Genomic DNA, 19,539 nt, shown 5'->3' with positions numbered 1-19,539 from the left:
GGGGGCACTACACTGACATCACTATTTACTCATTTATTTATTTAAATCCTCACCTGAGCATATATTTATTGATTTAGAGGTGGGGGGAGAGAGAGAGAAACATCAATGTGAGAGAGAAACATTGATCCTTGTGTGGGATGATGTTCCAACCACCTGAGCCACCTAGCTAGGACTGACATCAATTTCTTTTTAAAAAAAAAACAATAGTTCCTATTTTATTAGAAGTTTTATGAAACTCAGAAATTGATTTTTAACTTTTTCAAATAACCCTGGGGAATCTATTGAAATCATCACTTTTTTCCTCCCTTGACCTGTGAACTGATGAATTATTCCAGTAGATACCCTTAAATTGCCCCAATTTTCCGTATTTGAACTACATGTGCTCAGATACAGTATACAGAGCGGTGCAAAACTAGGTTTACAGTTGTTCATATTGAAGATAATACAATAATTAATAAATACTAATACAAGAATAAACCCTGTGTTTTGCATACTCACAGGGGTAAGCCTACTTTTGCTGCAGCCTGTAGTGTTCTTTTAATGTGTTGCTGAACTCTAGCACACATGTACGTGGGCACACCCACATTCAGTAGAGAAGTGATGTGGGTCTCTGGTTTCCCCACTGTGCCTTCTTTGTCGTGTTTTCCACGACTCGGCATCAGTGCTATGCTGGCTTGGTTAAAGGCATTTGGAAGCTATCATTCTCACTGGGTGCTCTGTAATTATTTGAACAGTATTAAAACCTTCTGTCCCCTGAATATTTAATAACATTCATCTGTGAAGCTCTCTGGACCTGGCACGACCATTTCTCAATTTCTTCTTAGGTGGTTGGTGTTTTTAGGTTGTCTATCTCTTTAATGATTAACTGGGTAATTTATTTTTTCTTAGAATATATTTTTTCCCAAACTCTCAAATTTATTTCTGAGTATGGAGCAACTTCTAGTTTTCTTGGCAGCAATGGTGTGGATCCATTCGAGCTGGGTGGTGAGTCTGGATTGGGGAGTTTGTGGGGGGTGGGGATGAAGGGCAGTTGGAGCTGGTGCCTCCCTGCTCCCTCCCCTGTCTCCCACTTCCATCTGCCCCACCCCTGCCCTGCTTCCACTAGGAAAGATCCGCTTAATATTTGGAGTTTCCCTAGGGTTTTAGTCACTAGAATAAAAGCCTGAAAAATAACTGACCCAGAACTGTGAAGTTGAAATAATGCATTTGAATAAGTGTAACAATATGATAGTATTCCCATCCCCCCAAAAGTTTATTCATTCTGATCATTTTCATTTGGGGGATTTTAGGAATGGATTCCTGTATTTTATGGTACCATAGCAATAATTTTTAACAAAGACTGATGACTTTGGTCAATGAAATATGTCCTCAATCTTGTTGTCTCTTCTTGTTCCTGTTATTGCTGTTTGTTCTTTTTGAAAATGTAGGCCAGGAGAAAGGTGCCTGGCTTTGAAAGACAAGAAATGTGAATTTGGAGGGTGGGAGTGGAGATAGCCACTGTTCCTAGAGAAAACAATTTATGTAACTTCTAATTTAACAATGACATTAGGATCATGTAATTTATAACATAAAAGGACATGGCTGCCATTAATGAAAGGAAAGAAGGGGGTGGGCTTGTTCCAACGTGTTTCTCTGTACCAGCCTGGTCTCAGTGACCTTAAGAGAAACAAAGTTAGCTTAGCAGTGTCATTATTATTCCCATGGTATTTTTAGAGAGATCAGATTCTTTCCATTGCTGGAATAAACTATATAATGCTCTAGACACATTCAGTGCCTGCCAACTGGGTAATGTTGGGTGATTTTAGCACAGGAGGAAGGACTGGAGCTCTTTAGGCCGGAAGGGAATGGACTCAGGGGACCAGAAGAACTAACTTCATATTCCATAAGGAAAGAGATGAGGTGCATTTCATGTAGAGGTGCAAAGTTCAATTGTAACTGAAAAGTAGAAGCTAATGGAGTACATATATTAACATAATTCAAGGAAGAGTGTGCTAGTGTGGCTAAATAAAACAGCCAGAGTCTGGAAGTACTGAATTATTCGTCACTGTAGGTGTCCAAGCAGATGCTGGGTAACTGGGGTCAGGGGTATTGGAGAGGAATTCCAGGCATCGTGTAGATAGGGTTGAAGCAAGAAATCTGAAGTCTCTTCTAACACTGGTATTGCATGGCTCCACAAGTGTCTGAAGTTTGCTTGAATGGCCGCTAGGTGTCGCTCCTGTATATTTGCACTAGTAACATTGTTTTTTACGGGTGCAAAGTATGACTAACATAAAGTGAAATTTTATTAACAAAATGTGCATCCTTATTTTATGCAGCTCATTTTAAATAAATATAAGAAAACTTAAATGTCATTCAAAGCAAACATTTCCAAGATCTATTCTCAAAATTGGACTTTCTAAATTCTCTTTTTAAATGTCTTCCGATAGTCTTGAGAACTTAATATAACTCGCGATAAAACCGTTTTCATCCACTGCCATCTCTGAATCGTTCATCTATATTTCATGTCTGTTGTTCTAGTCAGGACCTATGTCTTGCTCTTTTTTACATGGCACAAAGCACTGAGTAACATTTGTATACTGCTACTAATACCTTACATTTCTGTTGTTCTTATCACTTACCAAGTATTTGTTTATATCTTACCTCATTCATGTAAAATAAAGTGGTTAGGTTTTAAAATACGAATAAATAGGCTGAGAAAGGCTAAGCAACCTCCCCATGTCATAGGTTGAAAATAGGTAAGAAAATGCTCCCCAATTTTTGTTGTGCTGAAATATGGAGATTGAGGAGATGCTACAGACTTTATGTATCTTGGACATTCACCAGGTACTTTAGCATATTAAAGGCTCTGAGAATTCCTGGAGCAAAGAAACCTGTCAAACTTTAGCTCCCAAAGTCTTCAAACAGATTTAGCCACTAAGTATTTTTCTCTTTTCTTTCCCTTCCTTTCCTTTCCCCTTTTTCCCCTTTCTCCTCCCTCCCTCCCTTCCTTCCTCTTTCTTTCTCTTTCCTTCCTTCCCTCTCTCCCTCCCTCCCCTTTCTTTCTATCATCTTTTTTTTCTCAGAATGTAAGTTAGTAGCTAACAGAATATTAGCTTTTCTATTGGGAATTGCTGTAAGTGGTAATATCAATTTCAAACTATACTACTTAAATTTAACTTAATTTACCAGCAGTGTTTCATAATGTATAATGCATCAAGAAAAAAAAAATAGCTTCAATTTATTTATAGCTAAAAAGAAATTCAGTTTATCAAAATAGAGTATTCCCACCACCAAATATTCTGTGTGGAGACTGTCTTTATCTCTTCTTAACAATGTGGGCAAGCTGAATTAAATAAACAAAAGCCCAAAGTAAAAGTTTTCACTTCCTTTGTATTCCTCTGACTCTGCTGGCAAACCGATCGGGTGCAGTGCTGCTTGGGAGCCAGCTCACTTTCCTGGACTAACTCGACAGCCTAGATGCAGGGAGAGCCATTCTTCTCGCTGGAATGGTTCCTGGCTCCCTGGGGTTACCATGTGCTCAGAATGACTTCAGGCATTCGATTAGGGCGTTAGAGTCTGGCACCTGTCGAAGCTGTCAGACAAATGGCCAACATTCAGGATATACACTCTGAAAACTTAAGCAATCCCTGAAAATGAACTGAGCACCAAGAAACCATTACAGTTAACCTGACTTGCCTTTAAATGGCAGCTACAATGACAGCAGTGCTTACTTCACAGGGGTGAGACCAAGAGAGGACCCCTCCGCCATCACTGGCTGACCTCTTTCCGAGTCACCAGGTTCTTCACAGCAGCCTTCACGTCCTTGTTCCTCAGGCTGTAGATGATGGGGTTGAGCATGGGGGTCACCACCCCATAGAAAAGGGGGATAAGTTTGTCTGACAGGTCTTGCTCATCTGCTCCCAGGGCATCCTTGGACTTGGGCTTCCCGTATATGAAAAATAAGGTCCCATAGAAGATGACCACAACTGTGAGGTGGGCAGAGCAGGTGGAGAAGGCCTTTCTCCTCCCCTCGGCCGAGGGGATCCTCAGGATGGTAGTGATGATGAGCACGTAGGAGAAAGAGATGAACAGAACTGGGGCCCCCAAGAAGATCACATTTGTCACTCCAATGCTGATCACATTGATGGAGATGTCACCACAAGCTAACTTCAGGACAGCCTGGACCTCACAGGTAAAGTGGTTGATGATGTTGTCCCCACAGAAGGGCAGCTGAATTGTCAAGGCTGTGTGCACCACAGAAGCAGCACCACCAATAGCCCAGCAGCTGGCAGCCATGGGCACATAGGCAGCCTTGCTCATGACCATGGGGTACCTCAGGGGGTTGCAGATGGCCACGTAGCGATCAAACGCCATCATGCCCAGAAGCACACACTCTGTGGATCCTGTTGCAAAGGAGAGGAACATCTGCACAGCACAGCCTGAGAAGGAGATGGTTTCCTGGGAGGTCACAAAGCCATCCAGGACCAGAGGGATGGAACAGGTTGTATAGCAGATGTCCAGGAAGGAGAGGTTCTGCAGGAAGAAGTACATGGGCGTGTGCAGGTGGGAGTCAAGGATGGTCACCAGGATGAGGACCCCATTGCCCAGCAGAATCACCAGGTACATCAGCAGGATGAGCACAAAGAACATTTTCTCCAGCATTGGGTGGGCAGAGAGGCCCAGGAGAATGAATCCCACCATGGGGGACGTCTGATTGGGTTTTTCCATGTGATATCCCCTCTGTCATCAGCAAAGTACATCAGGCTTAGCAGAGAGGACTCGCAGGCACCTGGTGTGCAGTGAAGTCCCTGCTGCATGACAGGAGAGCATATGTGTGTCAGAGAAAAATCAGTGAGAGAGACGGTGCAGGTGTCATTGGCTCTTAGAGCCCAGATGGTCAGAGCTGGAACTGAGCTTACAGAGGTGGGACTTGAACCCAGCAGAGCTAATCCCCAGTCAGGGAGGGCTTTTCTTCAGCATTATGTTTAACAGCTGGAAAATGCTATGAATTGTTTCTTTTTAATGTAAATGTACTGAAATGTCATTTAATCTGAGCTTTCTGAGCTCCTCAGAGAGGTAAATCCCCAAGCTGAGCCAATTCTTAGAACTAGCAAACTTTCAAGCCTCTTTAAACTGTAATTGCATTTGGAAGGAACTTGTGTAAAAGTGTTAATCCAGATCCAGGCAGAAACAAGCCTAACTAAAGGCTCAGCCATAAGGAGAATTACTTCTTAAGTCGGCCTGCCAGCAGTGACACAGACTCCACTGTGTTCTGCACTGGGATCTGCCCCATTGGGATATGACTGATAGCAGCACGTGGGGCGGGCTTTATGATGTCAACACAAGGGTTAAATGCAGGGATTGAACCCACCCAACAGGATGACACCTATGCCCCTTACCAACTGGTTCCCTCAATTACATTTTAATCACCACATGGCCACAGCTATTGGATATTACGGGATATGGCATTAAATTGTAATCTATCTCAGAAAGGAATTTTTTCTTTGTCTCCTTATGTTTATATTTTATTCTTGTGCAGCAGTCGGCTCTCTGACCCCATCTTTGTCCGACACAGACAGCATCTAGGAAGACCTGGTGCCTTTGTGTAGAGGGTTGGAGTCTCTTACCTGAGTTGCCCAGATCCTGAATTCAGAATCCTCATTGATAATATTTCTATAGCTCCTTCTGAATTTCAGTGGTGTATGTGTGTGCGTGTGTGCTGCAGAGATCTGAATTTTTGGTTTCACATGAAGGAATGATCCACAGGAAATCTAGGGCGTGTCAGGCTTGGAGGGGACTCAAACCCATGAGAAAAGGGAGAGCAGGGAAGGGAAGGGAAGGGAGGGGGTTTGGCAGGAGGCAGCCAGGGAGAGCAAGGAGAGGAGGTGAAGCTTTTACCTTTGTAGCTGCATCCTGCGGACTTGGCATCTGGGCTTGTCCAGAGGGCAGGGTCTTACCTGTGGTCTCTGCCCTGCTTCCTGGAGCCCGCAGGCAGCTGAAAAGTGGAAGGGGGCACGGTGTGTGGAAGAGCCCCATGCACTCTAATAACACCCTTTCTGGAGAGCAGTTGGCTAGGAAAAGGAACAGTGCAAAAACCCATCCCCGCTTCAGTTCCACCCCAGGAAGAACTTGAAGGAATCAGTGAGAGTGCAGGGTCGAAGTGTCAATACAGAGTGCAGTCGCAACGCTGTTTGCGAGTGAAAATAGGAAATAGAATACCTGTCTACGGATCAGTGCCTAAGTAACTAATGCCGTTTCACATCATGGAATACTAGGCAGACATTCAAGTTACTTTATAATTTTTACACTATGGTATTATTATGCTATAATGAAAAATTAAAAGGGAGAATACAAAATTGTACCCAGTTTTGCTCTCAGTGAGGTAAATGATATATGTGGATAAAAGTGGCTGGAAATAAATTATAGCAAAATCAAGATGGGAGGGTTTCTGCTCTGTACCTCTTCAGTATTACCAATATTTTCCTTAATACAATACGCCCAAGTTTCCTTGTATTCAGGAGGAAAAAACCAAACAAACAGTCTTTATAGAATGAAAGTGAGGAAAATGGAGAGAAGTAGCCACAGACTGGGAATCAGACAGGCGGCGCTTGGGTCCTGGCGGGCCTGTCTGCTCATCCTCTCTGACCCTGGGGCAGGCTCATTCTTCAGAGAAACCTCTGCAGAGTCGGGTGGGAATCCTGCCTGCCCACCTGCTGCCCAGACTCTGTGTGAGCAGCAAGGGCAGGGCAGGGGCCTGGTCAATGGTGAGCCCTGGAGAGCATGGAGGACCACCTCCCACTTCCCCTCAGCTGCACCTCCTACCTCCAGCATCAGCTGCAGGAAGGTTTCTGGGAGCAGAGGCAGGGCAAGGAGGAAAGTCCACCTTTGGGAAATGCTCTGCAGAAGGTGTGACCACTACCTTTGTCCCCACCACAACCCCGTGCTCGCCGCCTGCATCCTGCTGTGGCCGCTGCTCTCAGATCCTGATCCACAACATGATTCTCAACTCCTCACTGCACCCAAGGCCAGACCCTGGATGCTAGAGAGAGGCCCCACACATCCCCCTGCCTGCCTTTCTTTACCTCTGGGACTCTGCTTCTTCTTTATCCTCCCAAATCCTTGTAGAAACAGCCTCTGGTGGGCTTTTCTCTCACATCCTTCCTCTCAGTCGTGCCAGCGCAGCCCTGGGTGTCTCAGCTCCAGACCGTTCATGTAGAGGACCCGTCAGAAATCCCAAGAAATCCCAAGGGTGCATTTCCCCAGCAGTGAGAGGAGGCCACGGCAGCCGTGGACATCAAAAGGGACTCTGCTAATCCCAGAAGCAATTTAAAATTTGGAATGTCAAGTGTGCACAGGGTGCCTGCCCTCAGCATCACTGGGGGCTCCAGGGAGCACATCCCCCATCCCAATTAGAGGCGGTGCCTGGGATATGGCCAGTGGGAGGTGGGGAGGAGCACACAGCAGGTGTGGGCCTCCCCCTGAGCTTTCCTCCAGTGCTCACTTTGGAACATACAGAGCAATTGTCCCAAGTTGAAGTCCTAGGTATTCAGAGTGGGGAGGCAGCACGGCTGTCTAAGAACAGCAGCAGCAGCAGCAGCAGCAGCAGCAGCAGAATGGGCTGCATTCATTGATGGTCCCCTGTGCCAGTCACTGCCACAGGCATCTCACACATACACGTTCAGTACCGTCCAGCAGTGCCTGTGTACTGAGTATCCACTTCCAGTCTTCCCTCGGTTATTGTGTTATTTTCTCCCTATTTTTTCTTTGATTTGAGGGGAGGGCTTTAAAAAGTTAAACAATTTACCAAGGGCCATGTGTCTTTTGAATGGTGGAGCTGGGACTTCATCCTCAATACCTGTGCTTCTCCTTATCATCATGGTCTCATTGTCATTATCATCATTATTACCATCACCATCGTCACTGTTAGTAGGTAGTGCTTGTGCTTTCAACAAAATTGAGAAGGTATAACAGAGTAGATGACAAAAAATAAGTCTGTGTCTCTAGTCACCCTCGAGGCTCTGATGGCAGCAATTTCTTGTATGCTTCCCCCCAGAGATAGTCTGTGCATACCCCAATAAGTATTTTGGAGACAAATTTAGCACAAATGCACACTTTCTGAATGTCTTGTCTTTGTCAACAACATAGCTTGGAGAATTTTTCTGGAAAAACCACAGTGCTGCCTCATTCTTTTATTATTATTTTTAAACAATACTTTTTATATGAGACATAAGATGAAAATATTTTTCTTTTAAAATATTTTATTTATTTTTAGACGGGGGGAAGAGGGGGTGGGAAACATCAATGTGTGGTTGCCTCTCACACACCCTGCACTGGGGATCCTGGCCTGCAACCCAGGCATGTACCCTGACTGGGAATCGAACACACAACCCTTTGATACACAGCTGGTGCTCCATCCACTGAGCCACAGCATCCAGGTGATTTTTATGTCAATTGTGGAATCAGCTTATAAAGTTGTACAATAATTCCTTTTTGGATTTAACGATTGGGATTACACTGACTCTATAGATCATTTTGTGGAGAACTAACATCTCTATAATACCGAGTGTTCCAACCCATGAACGGGAAATATTTCTCTATTTCATTTATTATCATTCCAAACATTTTTTAATTTATAATTTTATGCATAAGGATCTTAGAGCTCTTTTGCCAGATTTACCCCTGTATGGTGATACTTAATATAAATATATAAAATATGTTTTATATTTAAATCTGTAAGTGTATATTTATATTTCTCTGCATCTTTAAAAATATTTCATAATTTATTGCAGGAGTATGGAAATGCAATAGAATTTTTATATATTGATTTAGTGCCTATGGACCTCACTAAACTCTTTTTAATATTTATATTTCTAAATTATTTAAATTTCTACATATAGGCAATAATGACATCTGTGAGTAATGACAGTCCATTTTTCGTCTTCCAAAAATATTAGCCTTGTCTTTGTTTCTTGCCTTACTGCTCTGGGACTCCCAGTTTAATGCTGAAAATGTTTATCATGAAAGGGTGTTGTTTTTTCAAATGCTTTTCCTGCCTCACTTGACATCATCATGTGATTTTTCCTATTTAGCCTGTGATTGTGGTAGATTGTGTTGACTGAACTTTGAATATTGAACCAGCCTAAGGCATTCGACCTCCCAACTTGGCGAAGTCACCCGCATTGTAGCGGGAGTTACACCACTGCTCTGTTGCCTCTGCTTACCTCTGTGTGTTTTCTGATCATTCCATCACATATTAATGTTTGCAACTCTGGTGTAGAGAATTAATGAGAATTTATTGGCCTTATGTGTTTCATCTTTCTCCACTGTTTTCACACACAATGTGCATCACAATTTGTCAGTTATTCTTTTTAAATGTTTATTGGGGAACTTTCTAAATAAAATTTCTTTTGGGGAAAGATCATAAGGGTGTGTTATTTCTGTGTTTTCACATGAGAGCGAGTGGCTTTTTAACCCCATATCTGTTAGTGGTCAGCTGGGTGCAGAATTCCAGACTCACGACCCATTCCCCTCAGAACCCTGAGGGCCTGGTCCCTCGGACTTTTCTGTTCCGGGCTGCAGAGCAGGAGGCCAGTGCCCGTCAGGGTCTCCTTCCCTGTTAGGGAATCTGCTTGTCTTCTGCAGAACAGTCGATAGAATTGTTTTGGTGTATATTAATACTTATTCTGGGATTTACATAGGTGTGTCTCTGGCCAAAATTCATGCCTGCTGATCAATAAACCTTTTATGAGCAAAATATGGACGACATCTGTTCAGTGAAATGCGTCTTTTCCTCTTTATTATTTGTCTTCCATCTGCTTTGTCTTCTCCCCATGAATTCTATAATGGACTCCCCTGGTCTATCTTTCATGCCTTTCATTTTTTCTGAAATAACTTAAATCTCTTCTCTTTTTTCTCTGAGTCTAGGAGAGCAAGTTAGGTTATTTTTCATTTTAATATTCATTTTAAAGCATTGTCCTATCTACTTGTAAATATTCTTACTGAAATTTATTTGATTAATAATGTAGTCTTTTTAACCTAAGAAAATATTCTTATCTCCCAGTCATCTTTTCTGCTAGCCTCCTTTTTTACTTTATAGAATGTGCTTGTTTTCCTCATTCAACAACCTCTTAATTTCACCGAGAATGCTAATAAGAATTTTCTTTAACATTTACATCATCTTCCTGCAATAACTCTTTTTCAGCAAAGACTGTGTTTTTCATTGTTAGTTTGCTTTCTCTCTATTGAATTACAAGTTTCTATCAACTCTCAGAAGTCTTCCATTCTGCTCATTCTTTTCCCTGGACTTCTAGGTCAATTAGTATTGATCAGTTGGCCTGGAATTCCTCACCAATCATGCAGGTGATTCTTGCATGTCTCCTGGTGAGCATCACATCCATCTCCCTCTGACCTCGAGTGGCTTTGGGGAGTGTTAGAGAGACAGCAAGTGGTGGTTGCCACTTGGCTGCATGCTTGGTCAAACGAGGTCAGGTGGTTAATGAATGACTGATCAGATCCTCCTTGACACACATCAGCTTCCACATTCCTCTGTGGACCCATAGGAGGCCAAGGCTATGCAGGGACAGAACCAGAGACGGAAAACATTTTTAGAAAGGGCAAGGACAAGAAGCCTGAACCTTTGACTCTTGCTTCTGTTTGGCCACATCTTCCTCATTACCCTCTCTGCTCCAAGAGTTTGAATGTGGGCACCTTGATTAAGGAGAAGGGAAAGGGGCTAACTATGGAGACATAGGGAGGAAACAGCTCAGGAACAGTTTTAATGATTATTAAGGAGAAAAAACAAAGAGCATAGAGATAACAACATTAGTGCCATTTAATATTGAATAGGAAGAGTTGAACACTAGCATAAAATTGAGGACCCATTCAATATAGTCAAAGAAAGCAAGCAAGGAGCCATTGAGTCACAGACCTTCGGGCCAGAGCTTTTTATGAGTTAAACAGTAAAGCTTGAAGAGACACTCTTCCTTGACATCGATTTGTTCACCATATATTGCAGAGATAGAGAACTATAAGGCTTTACCAACTGGAATATACTTTTGTGGAATTGCTTATAGGATGAGGGGAATAAAGTCCCATAAAATGTTCCCTTTCCACACATAGCCACCGAGCAGAATTAGATTTACCTATGTCACCTGTGAGGCAGTTGGCCCTGCATCTTGTCCTCTGAGATTCTCAGGTGAGAGCAAACAGGGAAAAGAACCATCAGCACTTTTCCAACATCACCGAGCAAAATGTCTGGGAAATACCAGGTTCCTCACAGCAGCCTTCACGTCCTTGTTCCTCAGGCTGTAGATGATGGGGTTGAGCATGGGGGTCACCACCCCATAAAAGAGGGAGATGAGTTTGTCTGAAAGGTCCTGTTTGTCTGCTCCCAGTGGGTCCTTGGACTTGGGCTTCCCGTACATGAAAAATAAGGTCCCGTAGAAGATGACCACGACTATGAGGTGGGCAGAGCAGGTGGAGAAGGCCTTTTTCCTCCCCTCGGCCGAGGGGATCCTCAGGATGGTAGTGATGATGAGCACATAGGAGAAAGAGATGAACAGAACTGGGGCCCCCAAGAAGATCACATTTGTCACCCCCATGCTGATCACGTTGATGGAGATGTCAGCACAGGCCAACTTCAGGACAGCCAGGATCTCACAGGTGAAGTGGTTGATGATGTTGTCCCCACAGAAGGGCAGCTGAATTGTCAAGGCTGTGTGCACCACAGAAGCAGCACCACCAATAGCCCAGCAGCTGGCAGCCATGGGCACGTAGGCAGCCTTGCTCATGACCATGGGGTACCTCAGGGGGTTGCAGATGGCCACGTAGCGATCAAACGCCATCATGCCCAGAAGCACACACTCTGTCCCTGCCATGGCAAAGGAGAGGAACATCTGCACAGCACAGCCTGAGAAGGAGATGGTTTCCTGGGAGGTCACAAAGCCATCCAGGACCAGAGGGATGGAACAGGTTGTGTAGCAGATGTCCAGGAAGGAGAGGTTCTGCAGGAAGAAGTACATGGGCGTGTGCAGGTGGGAGTCAAGGATGGTCACCAGGATGAGGACCCCATTGCCCAGCAGAATCACCAGGTACATCAGCAGGATGAGCACAAAGAACGTTTTCTCCAGCATTGGGTGGGCAGAGAGGCCCAGGAGAATGAATCCCACCATGGGGGATGTCTGATTGGGTTTTTCCATGTGATATCCCCTCTGTCATCAGCAAAGTACATCAGGCTTAGCAGAGAGGACTCACAGACACCTGGTGTGCAGTGAAGTCCCTGCTGCATGACAGGAGAGCATATGTGTGTCAGAGAAAAATCAGTGAGAGAGACGGTGCAGGTGTCATTGGCTCTTAGAGCCCAGATGGTCAGAGCAGAACTGAGCTTACAGAGGTGGGACTTGAACCCAGCAGAGCTAATCCCCAGTCAGGGAGGGCTTTTCTTCAGCATTATGTTTAACAGCTGGAAAATGCTATGAATTGTTTCTTTTTAATGTAAATGTACTGAAATGTCATTTAATCTGAGCTTTCTGAGCTCCTCAGAGAGGTAAATCCCCAAGCTGAGCCAATTCTTAGAACTAGCAAACTTTCAAGCCTCTTTAAACTGTAATTGCATTTGGAAGGAACTTGTGTAAAAGTGTTAATCCAGATCCAGGCAGAAACAAGCCTAACTAAAGGCTCAGCCATAAGGAGAATTACTTCTTAAGTCGGCCTGCCAGCAGTGACACAGTCTCCACTGTGTTCTGCACTGGGATCTGCCCCATTGGGATATGACTGATAGCAGCACGTGGGGCGGGCTTTATGATGTCAACACAAGGGTTAAATGCAGGGATTGAACCCACCCGACAGGATGACACCTATGCCCCTTACCAACTGGTTCCCTCAATTACATTTTAATCACGACATGGCCACAGCTATTGGATATTATGGGATATGGCATTAAATTGTAATCCATCTCAGAAAGGAATTTTTTCTTTGTCTCCTTATGTTTATATTTTATTCTTGTGCAGTAGTCGGCTCTCTGACCCCATTCTTTGTCCCACACAGATAGCATCTAGGAAGACCCGGTGCCTTTGTTTAGAGGGTTGGAGTCTCTTACCTGAGTTGCCCAGATCCTGAATTCAGAATCCTCATTGATAATATTTCTATAGCTCCTTCTGAATTTCAGTGGCATGTGCATGTGCGTGTGTGCTGCAGAGATCTGAATTTTTGGTTTCACAAGAAGGAATGATCCACAGGAAATCTAGGGCGTGTCAGGCTTGGAGGGGACTGAGGGTGGAAGAAAACAATTCTGACACCTACAACCCATGAGAAAAGGGACAGCAGGGAGAGGAAGGGAAGGGAGGGGGTTTGGCAGGAGGCAGCCAGGGAGAGCAAGGAGAGGAGGTGAAGCTTTTACCTTTGTAGCTGCATCCTGCGGACTTGGCATCTGGGCTTGTGCAGAGGGCAGGGTCTTACCTGTGGTCTCTGCCCTGCTTCCTGGAGCCCGCAGGCAGCTGAAAAGTGGAAGGGGGCACGGTGTGTGGAAGAGCCCCATGCACTCTAATAACACCCTTTCTGGAGAGCAGTTGGCTAGGAAAAGGAACAGTGCAAAAACCCATACCTGCTTCAGTTCCACCCCAGGAAGAACTTGAAGGAATCAGTGAGAGTGCAGGGCCGAAGTCTCCACACAGAGAGCAGTCACAACGCTGTTTGTGAGTGAAAATAGGAAATAGAATACCTGTCTACTGATCAGTGCCTCAGTGACTAATGCCGTTTCGCATCATGGAATATGAGGCAGACATTCAAGTTACTTTATAATTTTTACACTATGGTATTATTATGCTATAATGAAAAATTAAAAGGGAGAATACAAAATTGTACCCAGTTTCGATTTCAGTGAGGTAAATGATATATGTGGATAAAAGTAGCTGGAAATAAATTATAGCAAAGTCAAGATGGGAGGGTTTCTACTCTGTACCTCTTCAGTATTACCAATATTTCCCTTAATACAATACTCCCAAGTTTCCTTGTATTCAGGAGGAAAAAACCAAACTGTCTTTATAGAATGAAAGTGAGGAAAATGGAGAGAAGTAGCCACAGACTGGGAATCAGACAGGCGGCGCTTGGGTCCTGGCGGGCCTGTCTGCTCATCCTCTCTGACCCTGGGGCAGGCTCATTCTTCAGAGAAACCTCTGCAGAGTCGGGTGGGAATCCTGCCTGCCCACCTCCTGCCCAGACTCTGTGTGAGCAGCAAGGGCAGGGCAGGGGCCTGGTCAATGGTGAGCCCTGGAGAGCATGGAGGACCACCTCCCACTTCCCCTCAGCTGCACCTCCTACCTCCAGCATCAGCTGCAGGAAGGTTTCTGGGAGCAGAGGCAGGGCAAGGAGGAAAGTCCACCTTTGGGAAATGCTCTGCAGAAGGTGTGACCACTACCTTTGTCCCCACCACAACCCCGTGCTCGCCGCCTGCATCCTGCTGTGGCCGCTGCTCTCAGATCCTGATCCACAACATGATTCTCAACTCCTCACTGCACCCAAGGCCAGACCCTGGATGCTAGAGAGAGGCCCCACACATCCCCCTGCCTGCCTTTCTTTACCTCTGGGACTCTGCTTCTTCTTTATCCTCCCAAATCCTTGTAGAAACAGCCTCTGGTGGGCTTTTCTCTCACATCCTTCCTCTCAGTCGTGCCAGCGCAGCCCTGGGTGTCTCAGCTCCAGACCGTTCATGTAGAGGACCCGTCAGAAATCCCAAGAAATCCCAAGGGTGCATTTCCCCAGCAGTGAGAGGAGGCCACGGCAGCCGTGGACATCAAAAGGGACTCTGCTAATCCCAGAAGCAATTTAAAATTTGGAATGTCAAGTGTGCACAGGGTGCCTGCCCTCAGCATCACTGGGGGCTCCAGGGAGCACATCCCCCACCCCAATTAGAGGCGGTGCCTGGGATATGGCCAGTGGGAGGTGGGGAGGAGCACACAGCAGGTGTGGGCCTCCCCCTGAGCTTTCCTCCAGTGCTCACTTTGGAACATACAGAGCAATTGTCCCAAGTTGAAGTCCTAGGTATTCAGAGTGGGGAGGCAGGACGGCCGTCTAAGAACAGCAGCAGCAGCAGCAGCAGCAGCAGCAGAATGGGCTGCATTCATTGAGGGTCCCCTGTGCCAGTCACTGCCACAGGCATCTCACACATACACGTTCAGTACCGTCCAGCAGTGCCTGTGTACTGAGTATCCACTTCCAGTCTTCCCTCGGTTATTGTGTTATTTTCTCCCTATTTTTTCTTTGATTTGAGGGGAGGGCTTTAAAAAGTTAAACAATTTACCAAGGGCCATGTGTCTTTTGAATGGTGGAGCTGGGACTTCATCCTCAATACCTGTGCTTCTCCTTATCATCATGGTCTCATTGTCATTATCATCATTATTACCATCACCGTCATCACTGTTAGTAGGTAGTGCTTGTGCTTTCAACAAAATTGAGAAGGTATAAGAGAGTAGGTGACAAAAAATAAGTCTGTGTTTCTAGTCACCCTCGAGGCTCTGATGGCAGCAATTTCTTGTATGCTTCCCCCCAGAGATAGTCTGTGCATACCCCAATAAGTATTTTGGAGACAAATTTAGCACAAATGCACACTTTCTGAATGTCTTGTCTTTGTCAACAATATAGCTTGGAGAATTTTTCTGGAAAAACCACAGTGCTGCCTCATTCTTTTATTATTATTTTTAAACAATACTTTTTATATGAGACATAAGATGAAAATATTTTTCTTTTAAAATATTTTATTTATATTTAGACGGGGGGAAGAGGGGGTGGGAAACATCAATGTGTGGTTGCCTCTCACACACCCTGCACTGGGGATCCTGGCCTGCAACCCAGGCATGTACCCTGACTGGGAATCGAACACACAACCCTTTGATACACAGCTGGTGCTCCATCCACTGAGCCACAGCATCCAGGTGATTTTTATGTCAATTGTGGAATCAGCTTATAAAGTTGTACAATAATTCCTTTTTGGATTTAACGATTGGGATTACACTGACTCTATAGATCATTTTGTGGAGAACTAACATCTCTATAATACTGAGTGTTCCAACCCATGAACGGGAAATATTTCTCTATTTCATTTATTATCATTCCAAACATTTTTTAATTTATAATTTTATGCATAAGGATCTTAGAGCTCTTTTGCCAGATTTACCCCTGTATGGTGATATTTAATATAAATATATAAAATATGTTTTATGTTTAAATCTATAAGTGTATATTTATATTTCTCTGCATCTTTAAAAATATTTCATAATTTATTGCAGGAGTATGGAAATGCAATAGAATTTTTATATATTGATTTAGTGCCTATGGACCTCACTAAACTCTCTTTTTAATACTTATATTTCTAAATTATTTAAATTTCTACATATAGGCAATAATGACATCTATGAGTAATGACAATCCATTTTTCGTCTTCCAAAAATATTAGCCTTGTCTATTTTTCTTGCCTTACTGCTCTGGGACTCCCAGTTTAATGCTGAAAATGTTTATCATGAAAGGGTGTCGTTTTTTCAAATGCTTTTCCTGCCTCACTTGACATCATCATGTGATTTTTCCTATTTAGCCTGTGATTGTGGTAGATTGTGTTGACTGAACTTTGAATATTGAACCAGCCTAAGGCATTCGACCTCCCAACTTGGCGAAGTCACCCGCATTGTAGCGGGAGTTGCACCACTGCTCTGTTGCCTCTGCTTACCTCTGTGTGTTTTCTGATCATTCCATCACATATTAATGTTTGCAACTCTGGTGTAGAGAATTAATGAGAATTTATTGGCCTTATGTGTTTCATCTTTCTCCACTGTTTTCACACACAATGTGCATCACAATCTGTCAGTTATTCTTTTTAAATGTTTATTGGGAGAACTTTCTAAATAAAATTTCTTTTGGGGAAAGATCATAAGGGTGTGTTATTTCTGTGTTTTCACATGAGAGCGAGTGGCTTTTTAACCCCGTATCTGTTAGTGGCCAGCTGGGTGCAGAATTCCGGACTCACGACCCATTCCCCTCAGAACCCTGAGGGCCTGGTCCCTCAGACTTTTCCGTTCCGGGCTGCAGAGCTGGAGGCCAGTGCCCGTCAGGGTCTCCTTCCCTGTTAGGGAATCTGCTTGTCTTCTGCAGAACAGTCGATAGAATTGTTTTGGTGTATATCAATACTTATTCTGGGATTTACATAGGTATGTCTCTGGCCAAAATTCATGCCTGCTGATCAATAAACCTTTTATGAGCAAAATATGGACGACATCTGTTCAGTGAAATGCGTCTTTTCCTCTTTATTATTTGTCTTCCATCTGCTTTGTCTTCTCCCCATGAATTCTATAATGGACTCCCCTGGTCTATCTTTCATGCCTTTCATTTTTTCTGAAATAACTTAAATCTCTCTCTTTTTTCTCTGAGTCTAGGAGAGCAAGTTAGGTTATTTTTCATTTTAATATTCATTTTAAAGCATTGTCCTATCTACTTGTAAATATTCTTACTGAAATTTATTTGATTAATAATGTAGTCTTTTTAACCTAAGAAAATATTCTTATCTCCCAGTCATCTTTTCTGCTAGCCTCCTTTTTTACTTTATAGAATGTGCTTGTTTTCCTCATTCAACAACCTCTTAATGTCACCGAGAATGCTATTAAGAATTTTCTTTAACATTTACATCATCTTCCTGCAATAACTCTTTTTCATCAAAGACTGTGTTTTTCATTGTTAGTTTGCTTTCTCTCTATTGAATTACAAGTTTCTATCAACTCTCAGAAGTCTTCCATTCTGCTCATTCTTTTCCCTGGACTTCTAGGTCAATTAGTATTGATCAGTTGGCCTGGAATTCCTCACCAATCATGCAGGTGATTCTTGCATGTCTCCTGGTGAGCATCACATCCATCTCCCTCTGACCTCGAGTGGCTTTGGGGAGTGTTAGAGAGACAGCAAGTGGTGGTTGCCACTTGGCTGCATGCTTGGTCAAACGAGGTCAGGTGGTTAATGAATGACTGATCAGATCCTCCTTGACACACATCAGCTTCCACATTCCTCTGAGGACCCATAGGAGGCCAAGGCTATGCAGGGACAGAACCAGAGACGGAAAACATTTTTAGAAAGGGCAAGGACAAGAAGCCTGAACCTTTGACTCTTGCTTCTGTTTGGCCACATCTTCCTCACTACCCTCTTTGCTCCAAGAGTTTGAATGTGGGCACCTTGATTAAGGAGAAGGGAGGGAGGAACCAAGATGGCGGCGTAGGTAGACACACTGCGCCTCCTTGCACAACCAGAACTGACAGAGAATCGAACAGCAAGGGGGACCAACACCAAGTAAATAGAAAATAAACATTCATCCAGACTGGTAGGAGGGGCGGAGATGGGCACCGGGATGGAGAGGACTTGTGTGGCTGTGGCGGGACTGAGACTGGCAGAGTGTGGGACAAATGGCGCAGGCAGTCCGAGCACTAGCAGACCCTGCGGCCCCACATTTGCACAGATAAACCCAGAGGGCCGGACTCAGAGTCGCAGAGAGTGGGGCAGGCAGAGTGGAGGGTAGCACCCTGTGGCACCACATTCGCCCACAGATAAACCGGACAAACGGCGGGGAACGAAGCAGACCGTGCAGCCCAGGGCTCCAGCTCGGGGAAATAAAGCCTCAAACCTCTGATTGAAAGCGCCCCTGGGGGTTGGGGCGGCAGCAGGAGAGACTCCCAGCCTCACAGGAGAGGTTGTTGGAGAGACCCACAGGGGCCTAGAGTGTGCACAGGCCCACTTACTTGGGAACCAGCACCAGAGTGGCCCAGTTTGATTGTGGGTATCAGAGTGAAAGATTGAAATCCGGAGGAGAGTGAGGGGGGCGCCATTGCTCCCACTCGGCCCCTCCCCCACATACAGCATCACAGCACAGCAACCAGCGTTACCCCGCCCCGGTGAACACCTAAGGCTCCGCCCCTTAAAGTAACAGATGCGCCAAGACAAAAAAAAAAAAAAAAAGGCCCAAATGACAGAACACTTCAAAGCTCCAGAAAAAATACAACTAAGTGAGGAAGAGATAGCCAACCTATCGGATGCACAGTTCAAAACACTGGTTATCAATATGCTCACAGACTTAGTTGAATCTGTTCGAAAAGTAGATGAAAAAATGAAGCCTATGCTAAGAGAAACAAAGGAAAATGTACAGGGAACCAATAGTGATGAGAAGGAAACTGGGACTCAAATCAATGGTATGGACCAGAAGGAAGAAAGAAACATCCAACCAGAAAAGAATGAAGAAACAAGAACTTGGAAAAATGAGGAGAGGCTTAGGAAACTCCAGGACACCTTGAAACGTTCCAACATCTGAATTATCGGGGTGCCAGAAGGAGAAGAGGAAGAACAAAAAATTGAAAACTTATTTGAACAAATAATGGAGAACTTCCCTGATCTGGGAAAGGAAATAGACTTCCGGGAAGTCCAGGAAGCTCAGAGAGTCCCAAAGAAGCTGGACCCAAGGAGGAACACAACAAGGCACATCATAATTACATTACCCAAGATTAAACGCAAGGACCTACATCCAAGATTACTGTATCCTGCAAA

The 19,539-nt window shown here is 44.4% G+C and overlaps 2 protein-coding genes across 2 annotated transcripts; both read right to left on the bottom strand.

Moving 5' to 3' along the window:
• Window positions 1-3,747: 3,747 nt before the first annotated feature.
• LOC112304522 (olfactory receptor 2S2-like) lies at window positions 3,748-4,707 on the bottom strand. Its single transcript, XM_024560152.2, has one exon. The coding sequence runs from the start codon at window positions 4,705-4,707 to the stop codon at window positions 3,748-3,750; it is 960 nt and encodes a 319-aa protein (XP_024415920.2).
• A 6,507-nt stretch (window positions 4,708-11,214) lies between these two features.
• On the bottom strand, window positions 11,215-12,209 carry LOC112304489 (olfactory receptor 2S2). The gene has a single exon (XM_024560108.2). It carries the CDS (start codon window positions 12,174-12,176, stop codon window positions 11,217-11,219), a length of 960 nt encoding a protein of 319 aa, XP_024415876.2. The 5' UTR covers window positions 12,177-12,209; the 3' UTR covers window positions 11,215-11,216.
• Window positions 12,210-19,539: the final 7,330 nt, after the last annotated feature.

Source organism: Desmodus rotundus, chromosome 1, assembly GCF_022682495.2.
Source record: "Desmodus rotundus isolate HL8 chromosome 1, HLdesRot8A.1, whole genome shotgun sequence".
NCBI classification, from domain to species: domain Eukaryota; kingdom Metazoa; phylum Chordata; class Mammalia; order Chiroptera; family Phyllostomidae; genus Desmodus; species Desmodus rotundus.
Note: the sequence above shows the minus strand (reverse complement) of the source record. Positions and strands in the feature narration are given on the sequence as shown.

Excerpts from the sequence above, each read along its gene's own strand:
- LOC112304522 (XM_024560152.2), bottom strand. The coding sequence starts at position 4,707 with ATGGAAAAACCCAATCAGACGTCCCCCATGGTGGGATTCATTCTCCTG.
- LOC112304489 (XM_024560108.2), bottom strand. The coding sequence starts at position 12,176 with ATGGAAAAACCCAATCAGACATCCCCCATGGTGGGATTCATTCTCCTG.